The sequence below is a fragment of the Lactuca sativa genome, chromosome 3 (assembly GCF_002870075.4).
Source record: "Lactuca sativa cultivar Salinas chromosome 3, Lsat_Salinas_v11, whole genome shotgun sequence".
Taxonomy (NCBI): Eukaryota; Viridiplantae; Streptophyta; class Magnoliopsida; order Asterales; family Asteraceae; genus Lactuca; species Lactuca sativa.
This window is the reverse complement of record NC_056625.2, coordinates 1,383,527-1,403,206: the sequence shown is the minus strand read 5'-3', so window position 1 is coordinate 1,403,206 and position 19,680 is coordinate 1,383,527. Positions and strand designations below refer to the sequence as shown.

At 40.4% G+C, this 19,680-nt stretch overlaps 2 protein-coding genes across 2 annotated transcripts; one reads left to right on the top strand and one right to left on the bottom strand.

The window, feature by feature from the left end:
- The first annotated feature begins 5,454 nt into the window (after window positions 1-5,454).
- Window positions 5,455-7,582, top strand: LOC111892873 (phosphatidylglycerophosphate phosphatase PTPMT2). The gene is made up of 6 exons (XM_023888931.3): window positions 5,455-6,081; window positions 6,366-6,488; window positions 6,633-6,726; window positions 6,814-6,896; window positions 6,979-7,068; window positions 7,140-7,582. Exons 1-6 carry the CDS (start codon window positions 5,848-5,850, stop codon window positions 7,476-7,478), a joined length of 963 nt encoding a protein of 320 aa, XP_023744699.1. The 5' UTR covers window positions 5,455-5,847; the 3' UTR covers window positions 7,479-7,582.
- LOC111892872 (uncharacterized) lies at window positions 7,577-19,286 on the bottom strand. The gene is made up of 12 exons (XM_023888930.3): window positions 19,099-19,286; window positions 9,814-9,898; window positions 9,669-9,720; window positions 9,529-9,549; window positions 9,386-9,439; window positions 9,204-9,254; window positions 8,904-8,966; window positions 8,737-8,802; window positions 8,630-8,668; window positions 8,354-8,476; window positions 8,192-8,284; window positions 7,577-8,081 (listed from the first exon to the last, which is right to left on the bottom strand). Exons 1-12 carry the CDS (start codon window positions 19,196-19,198, stop codon window positions 7,809-7,811), a joined length of 1,020 nt encoding a protein of 339 aa, XP_023744698.1. The 5' UTR covers window positions 19,199-19,286; the 3' UTR covers window positions 7,577-7,808.
- Window positions 19,287-19,680: the final 394 nt, after the last annotated feature.

The following is a 19,680-nucleotide window of genomic DNA, read 5'->3' as shown; positions in this document are numbered from 1 at the left end:
GTGGGCTTGGGAAGACTATCTAGTGTTGGGCCTTTTATATTATGTTTGGGCCTTAGTTATGGACCATATTGGAGGTAAGGGTAAAATGGTCATTTTACCATGAGAAGGACTATTGCATTGAGCTAAGTGTTATTTGATCTTGGTAGCTCGAGGAGCTGAGGGAGCAACAGTCGGGGAAAACTTCAGTTAGCAGCCAGAGGGTTATTAGCAAAGTTCAGCAGTGCAGGTGAGTTTCCTTTTGTGTGAATGGGTCTACAACCACAATGTCGGCCCATGTTGTTATGAGTATGAAGACCCGGGGGTTAGCCCTAGGCACTGTATGCTAGTAGTTATTCCAGACCAAGGTCTGATGTCGGGCGGGTGCCTGAGGAAGGTTTATGTGTTAGTTATTACAGATCAAGATCCGATGTCGGGGTAAGCCCAAGGAAGGTTGCATGTTAGATTATACTCGTTGTCTATGTGATACTTGTATGTGCCTGGTAAGGAGGTGAGTGTGGTCAAGGTCCCGTATCTCACCATTAGCAGAGTATGGACGGGGTTCCATATCTCATTAGTAGCAGAGCAGGGGCGAGGCCCGAGTTAGGAAAGTAGTGAGTGTGGGAGGGGGCCCATACCTCATTATCAGTAGGAGTGTGGACAGGGTTCCATGACTCACTAGTAGCAGGAAAGGGACGAGGCCTTAGGACAGTAATGCAGTAGGGTATGTTCAGTTTATGTGTTATGTGTTATGGTTATATGTTTCCATGCGTTTAGTGGGCGGGGCCCAGTGACAGGCGGGGCCTAAAGTAAAACAGATCTGTATACCTAGCGGGGCTCAGAGACAGGAGGGGCCTGGGATCGGGCGGGGCCCGATGTAGCAGGCAAGGCCCGATGTAGAGAGCGAGTCCCGAAGTAGCGGGTGTGGCCCAGTGCTTGTTGTATGTGTTTATGTATCGTATATGGTAGGTTAGGGAACTCATTAAGCTTCGTGCTTACGGTTTTTAGTTTTGGTTTCAGGTACTTCCGGTAGTGGAGGGAAGAGCTCGGGGTGATCGCATGGCACACACCATTGTTTAGTCAGCCTGGGATGTTTTACTCTGATAAAATAAAAGAATGTTTTGGACATGATACTCTGATGTGATATGTTTTGAATGAATGATTGACATTTGTGGTTTATTTATTAACTTAAAAACGAAATTTTTCGTCATGATTTTTGGGACGTTACAGTAACGGTTCTTCACCGTTAACTTGTTCAACTCCCGGTAATCAATGCACATCTGGTGTGAACCATCCTTCTTCTTGACAAAAAGAATCAACGCTCTCCACAGAGAACTGCTCGGACAGATTAACTGCTTGTCTAGTAGCTCCTGCAACTAAGATGACAGCTCCTACAATTGGTACGACGCCTTGGCAATAGGGGCCGCACCTGGCACACGGTCGATCCTGAACTCGACCTGCCTCTCAAGAGGTATGCCGGGTAACTCCTCCGGAAACACATCGGCGAAATCTATGACAACTAGAACATCTGAAACTGAAACCTAATCCATGAATCGCGTATCCACCACATACGCCAAATAACCTGCACACCCATGCTGAATATACTGCCGAACCCTAGCTGTCAAGCAAAACCATGAACCCAACATGGTGCCCTCTCCATAGATAACTAGTTCTCCCCCACTTGGGGTTCGAACTACCACACACTGACCCTCGCAGTCGATCATGACACTGAAACAATTCAGCCAGTTCATACCCACTATCACACAAACATCCCCCATGGGAATCGAGATCAAGTCAATCGGGAAAGATACCCCCATAGATCTCTAGAACGCAACCCCGATAGACTAAAGAAGCAAAAATCCCATGTTCGTTGGCAATGGAGACTCGCAACGGACACTCTAGCTCTCCTAAATGCAAATCGAACTCCCTACTAAAAGATCGAGAAACAAATAACCGACTCGCCCCCAAGTCAAATAATACAAGAGCCGACAAGGAGTTCACTAAAAACGTACCTAACATAGGCACAAACATATGAGCATACAATAAACATAATCAATTAGATAAGGAATATAAACATACCAGCCACAACATCTGGTGTGGTCTTGGCCTCCTTAGCAGTGAGCTGGAAGGCATGTCCCCAAGCCCTTGGGGGCTTTGCCCTACCCTGACTCCCGTCAGTGATTCTCAGAGTAGCTGGCGCGAGAGCTTGCGTCGACTTGGAAGCGAGCAACGAACAGTTGGCCTTCACATTACCAACCTGATCAAAATGGTAACAGATCCTCATACTCGGAACATGGGCGGACTAGCAGCAATCCCTAGCATAATGCGAATCCTTTCCACATTTGTGGCACCTACTACTATGTCGACAAGTTCCATAACGAACCTTCCGGCACTTCCCACAAGTGCGGCCGCACTGACCTCTAGACCTAGAATTGGCGGTCTTGAACCGCTTCGGCGCCGGCTGTGACTGCGTCGGGGTCTGCCTCTGCTCTCTCAACTGCAACTTAATCTCAAGCTTATGCCGCCTGGCGGCCTCCTGTAACTCCAACAAAGTATCATATCACTGAGTAGAAACAAACTGTCTAATGTTTGTCTTGAGCATGCTCAGATGACGAGTCATCTAAGCCTGCTCTAAAGCAAACTTAGGGCAAAACATCTCCCTCTCAGTAAACATTTGGGTGATCTCTGTCACTGACTCTGATCCCTGCCTCAGGTCTAAAAACTCTTGAGCCAACCTCTCCCGCTCGATCCGAGGAATGTAGCGAGTGTGAAACATATCCTTGAACTGATCCTAAGATATTGCAGCCCTCTGCTCATCAGAGTATGATCATGTAACAAGTCTCCACCAGTCCTTCGCTCCGGACCTTAGGAGGTTCAGAGCGCATCTGACCTTCTGGTCAGTAGGGGATAAACAAGTGAAAAAGCATCCCTCCACATCAGATATCCACCTCATGGCCACAATTGGGTCCTGAACTCCATCAAAAGTCGAGGGATTCATATTATCGAAGTCTCGATACTGAAAGTCCCGACCTGTCCCCACACCTACAGCCACCACGACTGTGGAGGCTGCAGCAGCAGCAGTCTCAGCAATGGTTGCGTATCTGTCATCAAAATACTCCATCATCGCGGTCTTGATAGACCCAAACATCTCTGGAATCTGACCTCGTACAATCTCAACCACCTCCTCACGGATGATCTCCCTGACGCAATCCTATGTCAATTCCGGCCTATCCTGACTGCCAACTCCCGAATCCGGTCTCAAATCGCCTCGTAACCACCATATTGAAAATATACCAGGAAGATATCAGACTTTCCATATAAATAACGGGGAACCAACTCCTAACAAAGCCCTAAGGGTTGTGACTTCCTTGCTACGCGTATCGGTCATGTGCTTTCAGTAGTATAGGCCCATACTACCTTCCACACCTACCCATATTTGTCTCAATGATCATCACAACGCCTTAACAATCTACACAAAGCATAGGCGAGCACTCAATCCTTACTCATAGAGGAAGGCTAAACATCTCACAACTGGCCGACTGACCTTAAACAACTCATCCATGAAACTTCCACCAACCCTGCAGCACTTGTGTATGCTAGCCATACAAAATGCTAGACCCTATAAACATTCAAATATCTGATCCTACTCTAAGCCCTTCATCAAACAAGAATAGGAAATAAGGTCAAACCAAACATTCTCAGGCTATAAGATCTTAGTTATATACAACCGTGATGCATACACTAAGTAACTACAGTAACGATGTCAATTTCATATAAGGGAAAACCCTAGGCTATCAGGCATCATATAATCAGGAAATTCGATCACGCAATTCTTGAAGATCCCTAGCCTATCACTAGCATGTTGTTCTAACATATCACAATATCAAATTAAAGTATGGTATTTTGGGGTCTACTTACTAGCTTCGGCTGATCGTACACATTGCATCCTCCTTTAGTACTTTGAAAACCATTTGAAAATCATTTTTGAAAATCTTTTCCTTAGTTTGAGACTGGATTCATGCGATTGTTCATCCAATTCACTCAAACCAAAGCTCTTATACCAACTTGTAACATCCATAAAATTCATGTAAAATTTAAACTTTTCAAACATTCCAAAACCATCCATTATTTACAAATTGTTTTCAAAATAATCCAATATCAGAGTTTTCCCAGAAATCAATCATGAAAAACGAGGAGGTGCACGATCAAGCCTTCGCCTTGCCGCGATCATCTGATGTACCTGAAACAAAATCCACAACTGTAAGTCAAAAGCTTAGTGGGTTCCCCTAAAATACCGATACATAACACATAGTACACATAATAACAACATGTAATGGGCCCACATCTTTACAGACTGGATTACCCCCAAGCCCACAACATGAGTCTGGCTTGCCTATCGGGCCCACATCTCATGTCTGGATTGCTCCTGAGCCAACAATAATAAGTTTGGCTTGCCCCTGGGCCCACAACTTATGTTTGGCTTGCTCCCTCAGTCCTTGGACTGGCATACAAAAGATTAGCTCGTAGTACGAGTCTGGCATGCCCTGCCCGACCCTCAGCTCGTATCTGGAATGCTCATGAGTCCTCAGTATGAGTCTGGCATGCCCTCCCTGGCCCTCCCCTCATATCCGGCATACTCCAGGGTTTGTCGGCTACAACACGGAGTAGTACAACCTCAATCCAACCCACAAAACATGTCGACATGTAACAGATAATCGCACATACAGATAATCAAATAGTACCACAAGTAGTCCTACATATCTACCAGACTAGCATATCAAACTAGCATGCATATCTATCTCATACTCAACATATCAATAACTACTAGGATATCAATCCAATGGGTCGGCCTTGGTGCCTTCGACCCCTAAGTATAGTGAGGAAAACTCACATCACAAGTAGTGTTGAACCGGTAATATCAATCCCAACTGACAGCTCCAACTCAACTGCCTACAATCACCAAGTGACTAACCTCATCAAAATCCTGAAATACCCAAAATACCCTCAAGGTCAAACTTGGTCAGCCATGGTCAAAGTCAACAATCCATGTTGACCCAACTCGTCGAGTGCATCTACTGACTCGTTGAGTTCCTTCAACTCTTAGAAAATCGTGAAAAGCTCGAGACAACTCACCGAGTTACCAGAGCAACTCGTCGAGTTCTTCATCATTCCAAAAAGCGGGAAAGCTCGAACCAACTCATCAAGTTGGCAGAGCAACTCGTCGAGTTTTCCGCATCTCTCTCTCTCTCTCTCTCTCTCTCATCATTATACATTCACCGAGTATAGCCATTGAATTCGGCATGCCGAGTTGGTGGGATCGAGGTTTTAGCCTAATATTTTTGGACACAAGGCTTATATATTTTTAGGAGGGGGAGGATATGACATGGTTATATAGTTTTAGGGGGTCTATGGTAATCAATTCCAAATTATTAGCTTCGTGACTCCGTTTTCTTAAAATGTGGAAAAAGTACGAGTTGATAACTTCAAATATTCGAAACCTTGAAATTAGGGCTTAAGTGCTTTTTACTAAATCGATGCTACATCTCCTCTGTCATTCTCATTTCGTCGTGTTTCAGGGTTCATCTATTCGATTGCGATATCAAGTTTTGCGTAGTGAAAATCGTTGACCGATTGTCTATTTTGAAAGGCGTAGCTGTGATTTTTGGCAAGTTAATTTGGCTTTTCCTATGATCATCTTGGCCATCTGGAGTGTTTACGTGTAGTTGTAGATCTTCAAGTTTCCGTATATATGACGTTAATGAATTGAAGGATTACGTTGTCGTATGTTTGTCGGAGTAAGTTGTTGTGAATTTGGAAGGATACAATCCTGATTTGCTGGTGTGGTCAGTAGGATACTGTTTTGAGGTGATTATGTATATCGAAGATTTAAAGGGTGTTTGCGAGTCATCAGGGGGGAGGGAGGAGGAGGAGGAGCAGGAGGAGATTTTTTCTGTAGTGGCGAGCGGAGGGGCTATTGGGCTGTCTGGTTCTAAGAGGGTTCTGGTAGGAGCGGGTGCTCGTGCGTTGTTCTACCCGACACTCGTATACAATGTTGTTAGAAACAAATTTCAGGCCGACTTTCGGTGGTGGGATCAGATTGAGGAGGTATTCTTGTTGTTTAATATGTGCTAAAACTTAGTTGGAGTGTTATTGCGCTTTTTGTTATCTCCATAATGTTAGTAAAACTAGCTAGTCGGATCTGTATTGTAAGTTATGTTTCAGCATCGTATAGTTCTCATAATCTTCTGATGTTGGTCTCCTTTCACTAAAATACAGACATGATATTGTCACTTTGAGGTGTGGTGTACCATGTTGAAGTTGATACAATTTCTGGGTTTTGTATTTTTTGTGTTGTATCTTATATAGTTGCTTCTAATTGCAATATACAGTTTCTGCTGCTAGGTGCTGTTCCATTTCCTAGAGACGTGAAACGACTAAAGGACCTTGGTGTTCATGGAGTGATAACCCTGAATGAACCATATGAGACTTTGGTCCCTACGGCTTTATACAAAGTAATCATCTCTCTTTGTTCCTATAATCTATCAACTTTTCATCTTCCTTTTTAGGCTATATTTGTGATTGATGCCACACACATACAAACCTGGTCCTATACATGCATGTATGAGTTGCAATTAATTATATGTTATGTATAATAGGCCCATGGCATTGATCATCTAGTGCTTCCAACAAGGGACTACCTATTTGCTCCGTCAATTGATGATATATGTGAAGCTGTAAACTTCATCCATGGTAAATGCAGTCTTGTGTTGTTGATTGGAATGGGTAAATGTTGGTGATCAAAATGATTGGCTAATGTTTTTTATTGTTGTTGTAAAGGGAAGACGCTTGCAAAGCAGGGTACATATGTGCATTGTAAAGCTGGTCGTGGACGCAGCACAACCATTGTGATATGTTATTTGGTGAGTGGAGTGTAAATACCATTACATACAATACATACATATATGTTTTGATGGTTTATTTGTATTATTTTTATAACAACAGATTCAGCATAGGCATATGTCGCCTGCTGCTGCGTACGCGTATGTAAGGTCAATTCGGCCTAGGGTTCTGCTGGCGTCTGCTCAGCGGCAGGTAAGAGTGAGTGAGTGAGTTGCACACTTTGGTTGATGTGAAATTGTAATTTGTAATAAACAACAATGCAGGCGGTGGAGGAATATTACCATCTGAAACTGAAAGTGAAGAAAAGACAACAAGGTTCAAGGGACATTTGGGGGAATAGTTTCTTGGGAAGGTCTGTTATGGATATGGATATGGATATGGATATGGTATCGAGAGGTGTATTCAGATTTGATGATGGTTCTGTAGTTGTGATAACTACAGCTGATGTTGATGGATATAATGTTGATGATGAAGAAAAAGATGGTTTGGAGCTAAATTTGGTTTGGCGGGTTCGAGTTGTTGGTGAGGCGGCCTTGGCGAGGTTTTCAAGTCTTCTGTGCCTCACCAACTCACAAATGCTCAAAATCAACCATCTATGTTAATAAACAATTAATGTCATACAAAATTACTGCTTTGCTTTGTGTACATATTCTTGTGAAAAACATAAAAGTATATATATAATATGTTTTAACAAACAAAATGAAAACCTAAGTGCTTACTTAATTTTGTATCATGTTGTAATATGAAAATTTGTCCAATTATGGAGAAAATAAAATATCTAAAAATAAATAAAAGATTCTTCACATGGTCAAAAAATGAATGTATTTGAAATGCGGGACTGAAGAGCATGTTGGGTTCTTTTTGACAAAAACCGAGAGAAGAGAAGGAACTACAGACGTTGTAGCTAAGCATATGATGGTATGAATCCTCCATCATAGTCCAAGTAAATAGCTGAAAAAACTTTTGACTGATGGTGGCCATGTATAAGTTGAATATCCCGCTAACTCCAACTCCAATTCGACTTTGATGTTTGATGACGAGTCGTCATCATCATCATCATCTTGTTGTTTCAAGTAAGGAATGACATGCTTTTTAATGTCGTTATCGGAAATCCCAAGATGATTTCCCGACACGTTTATGAACTTCACTCTTCCACCTTCATCCAGTGCTTTCAGACCAATCCAGTCTTCAATATAAAGTTTCGTCTGTCGGTCAAAAAAAAACAACAAAAGTCAAAACCCCCTTCACTTCATTTATAAGGACAAGGACTTTATGTTATGTATTTAGTTAGTTAGGATGTGTATGGTATAGCTACCTGCTGTGGAGCCAAAACTGGACTGAACTCTCCATCTGGGAAATATCCAAACCAAGCCGTTTCTTTTGGTATCACCACTGTGTCTTGCTCAAACTACACCACAACTCATATTACACACACATACAACAAACCATCAACATACATACATACATAGTTACATACCATGATAAGCACCAGATTTTGTAAGCTCATCAATCGCTCCTTGTAAGTCGAGTTTCTCTCTTCTGGAATCTCATTGTTAAGCTTTGGAAGAAATCTGCAGTGTTGTAAGTATGCATCCATGTTCTAACAAACAACCAGACAAACAATCAACTCACAGACAGAATATATATATATATATATATATATATATATATATATATATATATATATATATATATATATATATATATATATGTAGATTCTACTACCTACTACTACTACTACTAGTGGACTTACATTTGGCAATTTCAGATAACCACTGGGGGCCAAGTGTTCCTGCCAAATTATTTATTAGCACCAAACAGATATATGTATATAGATCATACCCTAGTGCAAGTACGTACCTGGATATAATCACTATAAACCTCTGACTTGATAAGTGCATCCGCTATCATGCAGAATATGCCAGACTGCAAACACCAAACCATATTAAAACTATTTAATAATAAATCCTGGTTTATTTTTTTATTATTATTATTTCAACAAAACAAAAATGGAGCAGAGCACTTACACCACAAAGCGGCACTGATGCTGTACCAGCATGAGGTCCTCCTAAAGAGATTAAGTTCTTAACCTGTATATATAAATATATTATATCACAACCAGATCACCATAAACTTATGAGACATGCTTGATGCTGATTCCCCACAAAATTAACTATTATTAGATGCTAAAATGCACCAACAAACCTTTAAGGGGAAGAGATTTATTTATTTATGGCATACAAACATGCCTATAGTTTTTTATGTAATGACTAGCAAGTGTTTTCACCTTACCAGAAAAAAAAAAAAAAAAAAAATCTTTGACTTGCCTGAGGTCCGCCATCACAGAATTCTACAACTCCTCGGCCTATTAGATTACCCTGTATTGTAATTTGTAAGTACACAGAGGGAAATTATATTATATTTATATATATACAGAGAGAGAGAGAGAGAGAGAGAGAGAGAGAGAGCAGTGCACTGGATGCAGAAGGCAAACAGATAGGCAGGTCACCTGGGAGAGGCCAAGTATGTTGTAACCATTACTGAGTTGTTTCATTTTCTTGACCTGAAATGTAATATGACTAATGACTAGTAAGTGGAAGCAGCCTCAAAAACTAAACTCACAAGATAAGAAACAACAGAAATCATCTCCACCTTGTCGCAAACAACTTGAGTCTGGGAAACATAAAAAAGATTTCTGTAAGTAAAAGATTATTAAAAAAAAAAAAAAAAAAAAAAAAAAAAAAAAAAAAAGAAGATGATACGTTAACATCATCTCAAGGAAAGAGCTGTACCTGTTCTAGTAGTGGCATAAACCAGGAATCCCATGCTCCATCTCCAATCTCACTACACCATTGGAAGAATAACATGCCACCAAAGGATCAAACCATTACTTTTACTTTTACATTATTAACAAAAATCAAACATCAGAAGGCTTACATGCAAAATCCTTGGGACTTGGACAAGTTGCTGAGTTCCTGGGTGAACTTTGTCATTCCTTTATTTGAACACTGATCTCCAATTCCTGGATACAAACATTTTAAGATGCTACTTATCAGCTGTGAGCTGTCATAAAAAACCAGGAAGCTGTGGGAAAGTCATATGGAGTATAGGTTCCGAGCACACACAAAATATTCAAAAACTAGGGTGGAGTGGGGCCACTTTATAGTATAAATTTTCTACATGAATGAATCCATTTCACTGTTAGTAACTGATAGGCTATGAATAAGAATAACTCACAAAGACACGTAAACTCCAGAATTCATATGATTAATGATAGTTCTCTCACAATTATAGAGGTGAGAGTCTCTCCAAGGTTCATAAGAACAATAACAAAATCGATAAACAGCCCTACATTGCAAACAGGCTTAAATATACTCCTAAGGGAATAATCCTCAAAAATAGGGACTACTGGGACCACAACCCAGCTGGAAGAATTCCCCACGATTACAGCAGTGCAACAAAGTTAGTGCTAAGGTCATAACCACCTGAAGGAATAACGGAAACAAAAGGATAAAGCAAAAAAGAAAAAAAAAGACACTGCACCACACTCCCATGCTGCTTTATTATTTATTGACCTTTCTACCCCTCCTGCTGTAAACTAGAAGTTCCTGAGGCTTATCAGTAACTACATCCTCCCAAACTTTGACCTTGTCCTCAAGGTCAAAACTGGGAAATTGCTGTCTAATCTTTTCCCCATGTTCCCAGGTGGCTTCTGCTGTGGTTAAACCCTGTCACTTAAGGAGCACTTCTTTCTGATCTTTCCCACCAATTTTCTTCATTCTGACTCCACACAGCTCTTATGGTTGCACTATTAACTCCAAATCACTATTCAGTTGTGGTAGTATGATGTTAGTTGGGGTTGAGGTACCTGTGGCTAGCTTCAATTGAGAAATGTGAAAAACTGGGTAGATAGCGGCTTTTTCTGGTAGTTCCAACTTGTAGGCTACCTTTCCAACTCGTTGAAGCACACGATATGGTCCGTAAAACCTTGCAGCCAGCTTCTCATACTTCCGCTTAGCCAGGCTCTGCTGTCGATAAGGCTTGAGTTTTACGTACACCAAATCACCCATTTCTAATTCTACATCCTTTCTTGTTTTGTTAGCTTGATCCGCCATCTTCTGTTGAGCACGAATTAGATTCATTCGCAATTCATCTAGAATTGCATCTCTGTCTTCCAGTAGACGGTCAATGGAATCAACAGGGGTCTGTTGTCCTTCATAGCGAATGAGGGGTGGTGGGTCCCGTCCGTACAATGCCTTAAAAGGGGTACATTTGGTGGCTGAATGGAAAGATGTATTGTACCAATATTCCGCCCACGCAAGCCATTTGACCCATTTGTTTGGTTTCTCGGAACAGAAGCATCTTAAGTAAGTTTCCAGGCACCGGTTAACTACTTCGGACTGCCCATCCGTTTGGGGGTGGTAGGAGGTACTATGCTTGAGATGGACCCCATGAAGACGGAATAACTCTTGCCAGAAATGACTTGTAAAAACCCGATCTTTGTCACTGATAATGGAAGATGGGAGCCCATGCAACTTAACGATTTCCTTCATAAAACAGTTGGCCACCGTTGTTGCTGTAAAGGGATGCCGAAGGGGAATAAAACGAGCATACTTGCTCAACGGTCCACAACCACCCAAATTGTATCCCATCCTTCCGATTTGGGCAAACCTTCTATGAAATCCATGGTTATTTCTTCCCAAGTTAGAAGAGGAAGGGAGATCGGCTGCAACAATCCCGCTGGGTTGGTTGTAAGATTCTTATGTTTTTGACAAACCTCACACCTTTTGACATATTCAGCAATGTTATTCCTCATTCCCACCCAGAAAATTTCAGAAACCGCTCTTTGATAAGTCTTCTTTTCCCCCGAGTGCCCTCCAACCGGTGTATCGTGGAATTGTGCTATGATGTCAGGTATCAAAGGGGAATTTGCAGGAACCACCAACCTCCCCTTGTATAGCAGATTATCACGAAAAACTGCAAAACCCTTGTGTGAATTTGCATCCAACTCTAAATCCTTCTTGACACGGTTAATAAACTCATCTCGTACAAGCTCTTCTTTGAGTTTGTCCCAAAATTCCCAGTGCCCTGCACTCATGTTGTCACACGTGATCTCAGGGTTCTTTCAAGATAAAGCATCAGCCACCCGATTACTCGCACCTGGTTTGTAATGTATATCGAAGTCGAACCCCATCAATTTCGAGACTCACTTTTGGTAATCGCTTCCCACCATTCTCTGTTCCAATATATGCTTCAAACTGGACTGATCCGTGTGAACTATGAACTTCCTCCTAAGAAGATAGGGTCTCCATTTGAGAACTGCCATCACTATTGCCATCAGTTCCTTCTCATAGATTGATTTGAGCCTTGCCTTTGTTCCTAAGGTGGAGCTGTAGTAAGCTATGGGACGATTTTCCTGCATTAGCACCGCTCCCAAACCAAAACCTGATGCATCCGTCTCCAACACAAAGGTCTTTTGGAAATCAGGCATGGCAAGCACCGGAACAGTCGTCATTGCCTTCTTCAAGTCTTGAAAGGCCTTCTCGGCTTTTTGGTTCCACCCGAATTTATCTTTCTTGAGTTGCTCCGTAAGTGCTGAGGCAATGTTGGCATAACCTCTTACAAACTTCCGATAATACCCCGTGAGTCCCAAAAACCCGCGAAACTCCTTGATATTCTTAGGCGTAGGCCAATCTATCATTGCTTGGATCTTCGTCTCTTCAGCTGACACCCCGTCTGCAGATATATCATGACCCAAGTATGACAATTTCCTTTGTCCAAATTCGCATTTCTTCTGATTCACAAAAAGTTTGTGTTCTCGCAATTTTTCCAAGGTTGTCTTGAGGTGGATTAGGTGCGATCCTTCATCCCGACTGTATATGAGAATATCATCAAAAAAGACCAAAATGAACTTCCGTAAGAAGGGCCGGAAGACTTCATTCATCAGCGATTGAAAGGTAGCGGGGGCGTTGGTAAGGCCAAATGGCATGACTTTGAACTCGTAATGTCTTTCATGGGTCCGGAACGTTGTTTTGTGTACATCCTCAATTTTCACCCTAATTTGATGATAACCGGATCGCAGGTCCAATTTGCTAAAAATGGTAGCTCCATGTAGTTCGTCCAAGAGCTCATCGATCACTGGTATAGGAAATTTATCGGGCACCGTGACTCTATTTAGAGCTCGATAATCCACACAAAACCGCCATGAATTATCTTTTTTTTTAACGAGGATCACCGGACTGGAGAAAGGATTGTTACTGGGTTGGATAATATTGGCTGCCATCATCTCGGAGATCATTCTTTCTATCTCATCCTTCTGAAAAGTGGGGAGATCGATAAGGTCTAACACTGACAGGGGATGCACCTTCCTTTAGGATGATTTGGTGTTGTAATTCACATTCAGGCGGAAGTCCTGTGGGCTCTTGGAAGACATCTCTGAATTCTTCTAACACCTGCGCTAAGAAGGTAGGAACCTCCTTCACATTTTTCTCCTCCACCACTATGTTGCTCATCTCAATTAACAACCCACAGGAGTTTTTGCTCGGCTCTTTTGACATGGCTCTTAAAGAAATTAGCGATCTTCCGAGAGAACGGTCACCTGTGAGCTTGATTCGTTGACCTCCCACCTCAAATTCCATGGTTTGTTCTTTCCAATTAGTATGGGTAGTTCCAAGTGTTTCCAACCATTTCATACCCAAGATAACATCTGAGCTTCCAAGCCGTAGGGGAAGGAATTCTTCCACCACATCGATTGAGTCAAGCTGGAGCAACACTCCTCGACAAACTCCCTGGCTTGGTTCGCTATCCCCGGTTCCCATCCGTACGCCATACGGTTCCGTCTCTTGTACATGAAGCCCTAATGAAATCACCAGACCTTCTGATATGAAATTGTGGGTGGCCCCGGAGTCAATTAACGTGACCACCGGCTGGTTCATTATAACCCCCCGGATCTTCATTGTTCGTGGGGAGGTTAACCCAGCTACTGAGTTTAGCGAGACTTTCACTTCCAATTTGACTTCTGCCGAATCAAGGGTTGCTGGGTCTGTTTTTTCGAGTTCGTCCCCTTTCTTAGTGCCCAAATCCGGCGGGGCGACGTCGTCTTCCACCAAGATGACATTCACTTGGGTCTTGCACTGATGTCCTCGGAACCATCTCTCGTCGCATCTGTAACAAACCCCACGATTTCTTTTATCTTGTATTTGAGCTTCTGTGAGTGAATGGTGTTGGCGCATATTTCCACCGATGCGCTCAGGTATAGCGAGAGTAGTGGTTGAAGAATTACCCCCAATTCCCTTTTTGCCCGATTGAAGGTTTCGGGTTGCTAGAGCTCCGAATCCGCTAGCCAATAATGCCCGATTTCTTTCCTCTATTTGTTGGGCTAAATCAATCGCCCGGCCCAAGTCCCTGGGAGTCCACATTCTCAGTTCACTTTTGATGTGGTCCTGCAGCCCATCGATGAAATTCCCTAGCGCGACCCGTTCTGTCACCCCCTCTAATGGCGCCGATAACTCAATAAACCGTCGGACGTATTCCTCCGCCGTCCCCGTTTGTTTAAGCGCCGCCCATTGCTCGTACAGGTCGCTACCATGAATTGGTCGGAATCTATTTAGGAACAACTCCTTGAGCTCCTCCCAAGTGTTCAACACCTTTCGTTGATTTGACCACCGGTACCAAGCTAAGGCGTCTCCGCTGAGGCAGAGGACCGCAGCGGTGATCTTTTCCTCATCCAGTAACTAATAAATCGCAAAGTAACGTTCCGCTTGAAGAACCCAGCCATCGGGGTCAGTCCCATCAAACGCCGGCATGTCAATCTTACGGTGTCGATACTCGTATCTTCCCCCACCTCTGTCGTTACCGTTTTGGTAAAGCGTCCCAAAAACGAGGTCTGGTCCACCAATGCCGCCTGGACCAGAACCGCCTTGTCCTGACCCCCCTTGGCGTGAGCCACCAGATCCAGAACCCATGATTACAGAGCTGGCCAGCTCTTTGTTTTTGTTCAACGCTGTTCCAATGGAAGTATTGATGCCAAGAGTAACCATACTTGAATTAGTACCGAGAGGGTGCCCCTTTCCGGCCCCAGCAAGGATGTCAAGTCGCTTTAACACCTTCTCCATGGCCGACTTTTGCTCATCTTGCCCTTGGATCAACGAATCCATTCTCATCTTCATCTCCTGGATATCTGTTCCATGCGAATGAAGCCGGATTTGCATCACCCCTACTTGTTCCTCTACCTTCTTCACAACAGCCGCCTCTTTTGAAGCTCCTCTCATTGAATCTCAAGGCTCTGATACCAATTGATAGGCTATGAATAAAAATAACTCACAAAGACACGTAAACTCCAGAATTCATATGATTAATGATAGTTCTCTCACAATTATAGAGGTGAGAGTCTCTCCAAGGTTCATAAGAACAATAACAAAATCGATAAACAGCCCTACACTGCAAACAGACTTAAATATACTCCTAAGGGAATAATCCTCAAAAATAGGGACCACTGGGACCACAACCCAGCTGGAAGAATTCCCCACGATTACAGCAGTGCAACAAAGTTAGTGCTAAGGTCATAACCACCTGAAGGAATAACGGAAACAAAAGGATAAAGCAAAAAAGAAAAAAAAAAAAAAAAGACACTGCACCACACTCCCATGCTGCTTTATTATTTATTGACCTTTCTACCCCTCCTGCTGTAAACTAGAAGTTCCTAAGGCTTATCAGTAACTACATTTATTGAAAATGGTTATATCACAAATTACCAATTCAAACTCCACTATATATAGAAATTTTGAGGAGAGCAGCCCAATTGGCATACATACGTCTCTGAACCTATTCATTTAGGTGAATCCGGAATCACTAGGTCAAACACCATTAAACTTAGAGTTTTACGTGTTTATTCTACAAGGCCCAAACCAAAATGCCAATCTGGGATAATTTGATACATTTGTATTGGCTCTAACCTTGTGGTTGTCAATTCCCTGGAACAAGCTTTTGATTGTGTTAAGCTTTCAATCAATTTCATCATCTTCTTAAATCTTACTTACCATTCTTCTTTGTTACTTTATTGATTTTATTAAAACCTAATTTATGTTTTGCATTGCCATTAACTTGCCGCCTTCATCATGGACATTAATTCGCTCTCAACAAACTCGATTGGATCAGTAGGAAGAACACCTTCATGCTGATCACAATCATACCAACTAAATCCTTTCTTAATTCAATCTCTCCTCAAGAAACACTTAAAACCCTCATCTACTCAAGTTTCCAGTTTTATCCTTGTAAACCAGTCAAACCTCTAGAAAATACAAGTCTAAGTTCCACGTCACGTATATACTCTTGGAAAACCAGCGCCTCATGTGTTGCCCACAACTGATTATGGGTAAGATAGGTTAAGTTGTTAAGAGAAATTCTATACAAAAACTCAGAAGATTAAACTTTTAAAAATTCAACGAAACTTTTGATTGGATGCCTGACTCTGACTCTGCCAGTCAAAAAGCCCCAAATTACATATTCTCTTATCGCTGAAGACTTCTTGGTTAAGTTATAAGTGTGAAGTGTGAAGTGTGAAGCTATACTACTAGAAAGCATGTTTCCTACTCCTGCCAGGTACAATTCATTTTGCTAGTTTAGGTTATTGTATATGAAATTGGTACAACAGAAAATGAAGAAAAGTGAATAATAAGAGGTATATTATCACAAAATTTCGATTTTGACACCGAGCTATTTCTTTTCGCAATTATGTCCCTATATTTACAATTTTGTTGCAATATCAACCAAATGACCGATTCTTCCTGTTTTCCTGGTAACCACTTTTCCCGAATTGCAATAAAGTCACTAAGTTTACAAAATTTTGATTTTGACACTGAGTTTCAAATTGCAAAAACTCACTATATTGCCATAAAATTTCGATTTTGACACCGAGTTTTTTTTTTCAATTATGTCAGTACATTTACAATTTTGTTGCAATGTCAATGAATTGACCGATTCAGGAGATGTTATTGTAGTTTAGAAGCTCGACTTTTAAAACAAATAAACCAAGGTTAGTCCAATGGTTCAAACTCACTTACAAGTCAACGAAAAGGGAATAATCACCCTTTCAGGATATGCTATTGTGGTTTAGAAGCACAATTTGTACAACAAGTAAATGAAGACCCCTACAAGGTCGATTTATTTGTACAACAAATTATTGAAGACCCCTACAAATGAAGATCCCTACAAACTCGCTTCTAAACCAATTGGCCGGTTACCATCAATCTAGCACGATAACAAATAAATGACATGACAATAATGTAATGTGGAAGCCATGTAAGATCTTATGTGGTAGGATTGAGCTTCAAATATAGAGTTTGCATCGAACCCAATTTCACATATCCTTTTAGGTCGATCCAGTTGTTCAAAGTCACTTAAAAGGGTGTACTCAGCCTTTTAGGTGACATTTTTTTTATTATAATGTTCAATGTTTAATTCTCGTCAGAGTATTTCTTCACAAATGCATCTTAAAGTCAATCTAGTGGTTCAAACTCTTTTAAAAGTCGGTGAAAATGGCACTCGCCCTTTTAGGAGATGTTATTGTGGTTTGTGGTTTAGAAGCTCGATCTATGCATCAAATAAATGAAGACCCCTACAAGGTCGATCCAGGAGATGCTTAATGAGTTTGAACCACTAAATCGACCTTATAGGGATCTTCATTTACTTATTTTACAAATCGAGCTTTTTAACCACAATAACATCTCCTAAAAGAGTGATTATATACCCTTTTTACTGACTTGTAAGTGAGTTTGAACCATTGGACCGACATTCATTTATTTGTTATACAAATCAAGCTTCTAAACCACAATAACATATCCTGAATCAGTCAATCCGTTGACATTGCATCAAAATTGTAAATGTAATGACATAATTGAGAAAAAAAAAAAAAAAAAAAAAACTTAGCGTCCTAATCAAAATTTTATGGTAATATAGTGACTTTCTTACAATTAGAAATTCGGTGTCAAAATCAAAATTTTAATCAACTTAATGACTTTATTGCAATTTGGGAAAAGTGGTTACCGGGGAGAACAGAAAAAACCGATCATTTAGTTGATATTGCAACAAAATTGTAAATATAATAACATAATTACGAAAACAAATAACTCGGTGTCAAAATCGAAAATTTATGGTAATATACCGACTTTTTTGCAATTTGCCAATATATATATATATATATATATATATATATATATATATATATATATATATATATATATATATATATATATATATATATATATATATATGTTCAAATGTTTCTATTATCTATTGTGTGCATGTAGGATTGATTATGGACCAATCATTTTAGTTATTTTAAGAAAATATTTATACATATTACATGTTGAAGATATAATAATACATGTAATATGCATTAATTATTTTCTTAAAATAACTAAAACGATTGGTCTACAATCAATCCTATATGCACACAATAGATAGTTGGAAGACAATAACCTAACCCTATATATATATATATATATATATATATATATATATATATATATATATATATATATATATATATATATATATATATATATATATATATATATACACACACATGCACACACACACTTTGATGTTAGGATATATCTGTATTCGGATCTTGTGCAATTCTTCTTTCAAATGCAAATTTGATCAGATTATGATATTGATTTAAAACCAAAAATTATTTGTATCTACCATCTTTGTTGAAGTTCATTTTTATTGAAAATTTGGAACTAAATTGAAGTTCTAATAATTGTTTTTGCAGGGTGAAGGGACAACTGGATAATAGATAAATTGAGCACCCAAGGCTTTTGATGTATTTACAAAAAAAACAGTGTCAATAAAATAAGTAGGAGAGAAGGCCATGATGCGCAAAATCATCAAATATCAGTTTTCAGTTAGAATAGAACCCGTTGAGCCACAAAACTTAAAATGTAAAAAAGTTATCTTATATTTCATTAGAGGGAATTGAAGCAACGGTATATGCTGTAATACTAATTATGATGGGCAAACGCCAACTAAAGAAAACACAGATGCAAATACTAGTTCATCAGATAGCAAGTAAGACAAAGGATCAGAAACTGTACTTATTCGTTTCCAAGTGACAATCCCATTTCAGTGGAAAACGAACGAAAGTCCTACTTAAAATCAATGAATCGCAGTGCAATTAAGAAAAAAAAAAGCCCTAATTAATAATTATACATGTATTACCGTGAAGTACGATGAATGGAACAGAGAAAGATGAAGTCGGGAAGCATGTTAACAGGAAGACGAGGAACATGGTGATGGTGAGTGGTGTTGATGAAGCCATGGGTTAGGTTTTTTCTTCTTTTTGAATCCAAAACCCCAGAATTGATTGCGGGAAAAACAAGTCGAGAGGAGAGGTCGTACCCTTTACCAGTGTTGAGATTCCATTTTGACAAAATTGCAAAATGGTCCATACAATTTGTAAAATTATGTGGTTTTAGTCTAAAAGTTTTAGTAATATACCAGTGGTATAATTTTGGATATTTTATGTGGTTTTGGTCCCTATAATTGATATTTTTATGCTATTTTAGTCCATACTCTACCTAAAAGGATTAATATACCCTTAGATAATTCTTTGTTATTCTTTTAATTAATTTCTAATTATTTTAATTAAAATCTCTCTCTCTCTCTCTCTCTCTCTCTCTCTCTCTCTCTCTCTCTCTCTCTCTCTCTCTCTCTCTCTCTCTCTCTCTCTCTCTCTCTCTCTCTCTCTCTCTCTCTCTCTCTCTCTCTCTCTCTCTCTCTCTCTCTCTCTCTCTCTCTCTC

Coding starts and splice junctions, on each gene's coding strand:
- LOC111892872 (XM_023888930.3), bottom strand. CDS start 19,198: ATGGCTTCATCAACACCACTCACCATCACCATGTTCCTCGTCTTCCTG. Junction 8,803..8,903: donor CATCAGTGCCGCTTTGTGGT/GTAAGTGCTCTG, acceptor TGGTGTTTGCAG/TCTGGCATATTCTGCATGAT. Junction 8,285..8,353: donor AAAATCTGGTGCTTATCATG/GTATGTAACTAT, acceptor GTTGTGGTGTAG/TTTGAGCAAGACACAGTGGT.
- LOC111892873 (XM_023888931.3), top strand. CDS start 5,848: ATGTATATCGAAGATTTAAAGGGTGTTTGCGAGTCATCAGGGGGGAGG. Junction 6,082..6,365: donor GGTGGGATCAGATTGAGGAG/GTATTCTTGTTG, acceptor TGCAATATACAG/TTTCTGCTGCTAGGTGCTGT. Junction 6,727..6,813: donor AGCTGTAAACTTCATCCATG/GTAAATGCAGTC, acceptor GTTGTTGTAAAG/GGAAGACGCTTGCAAAGCAG.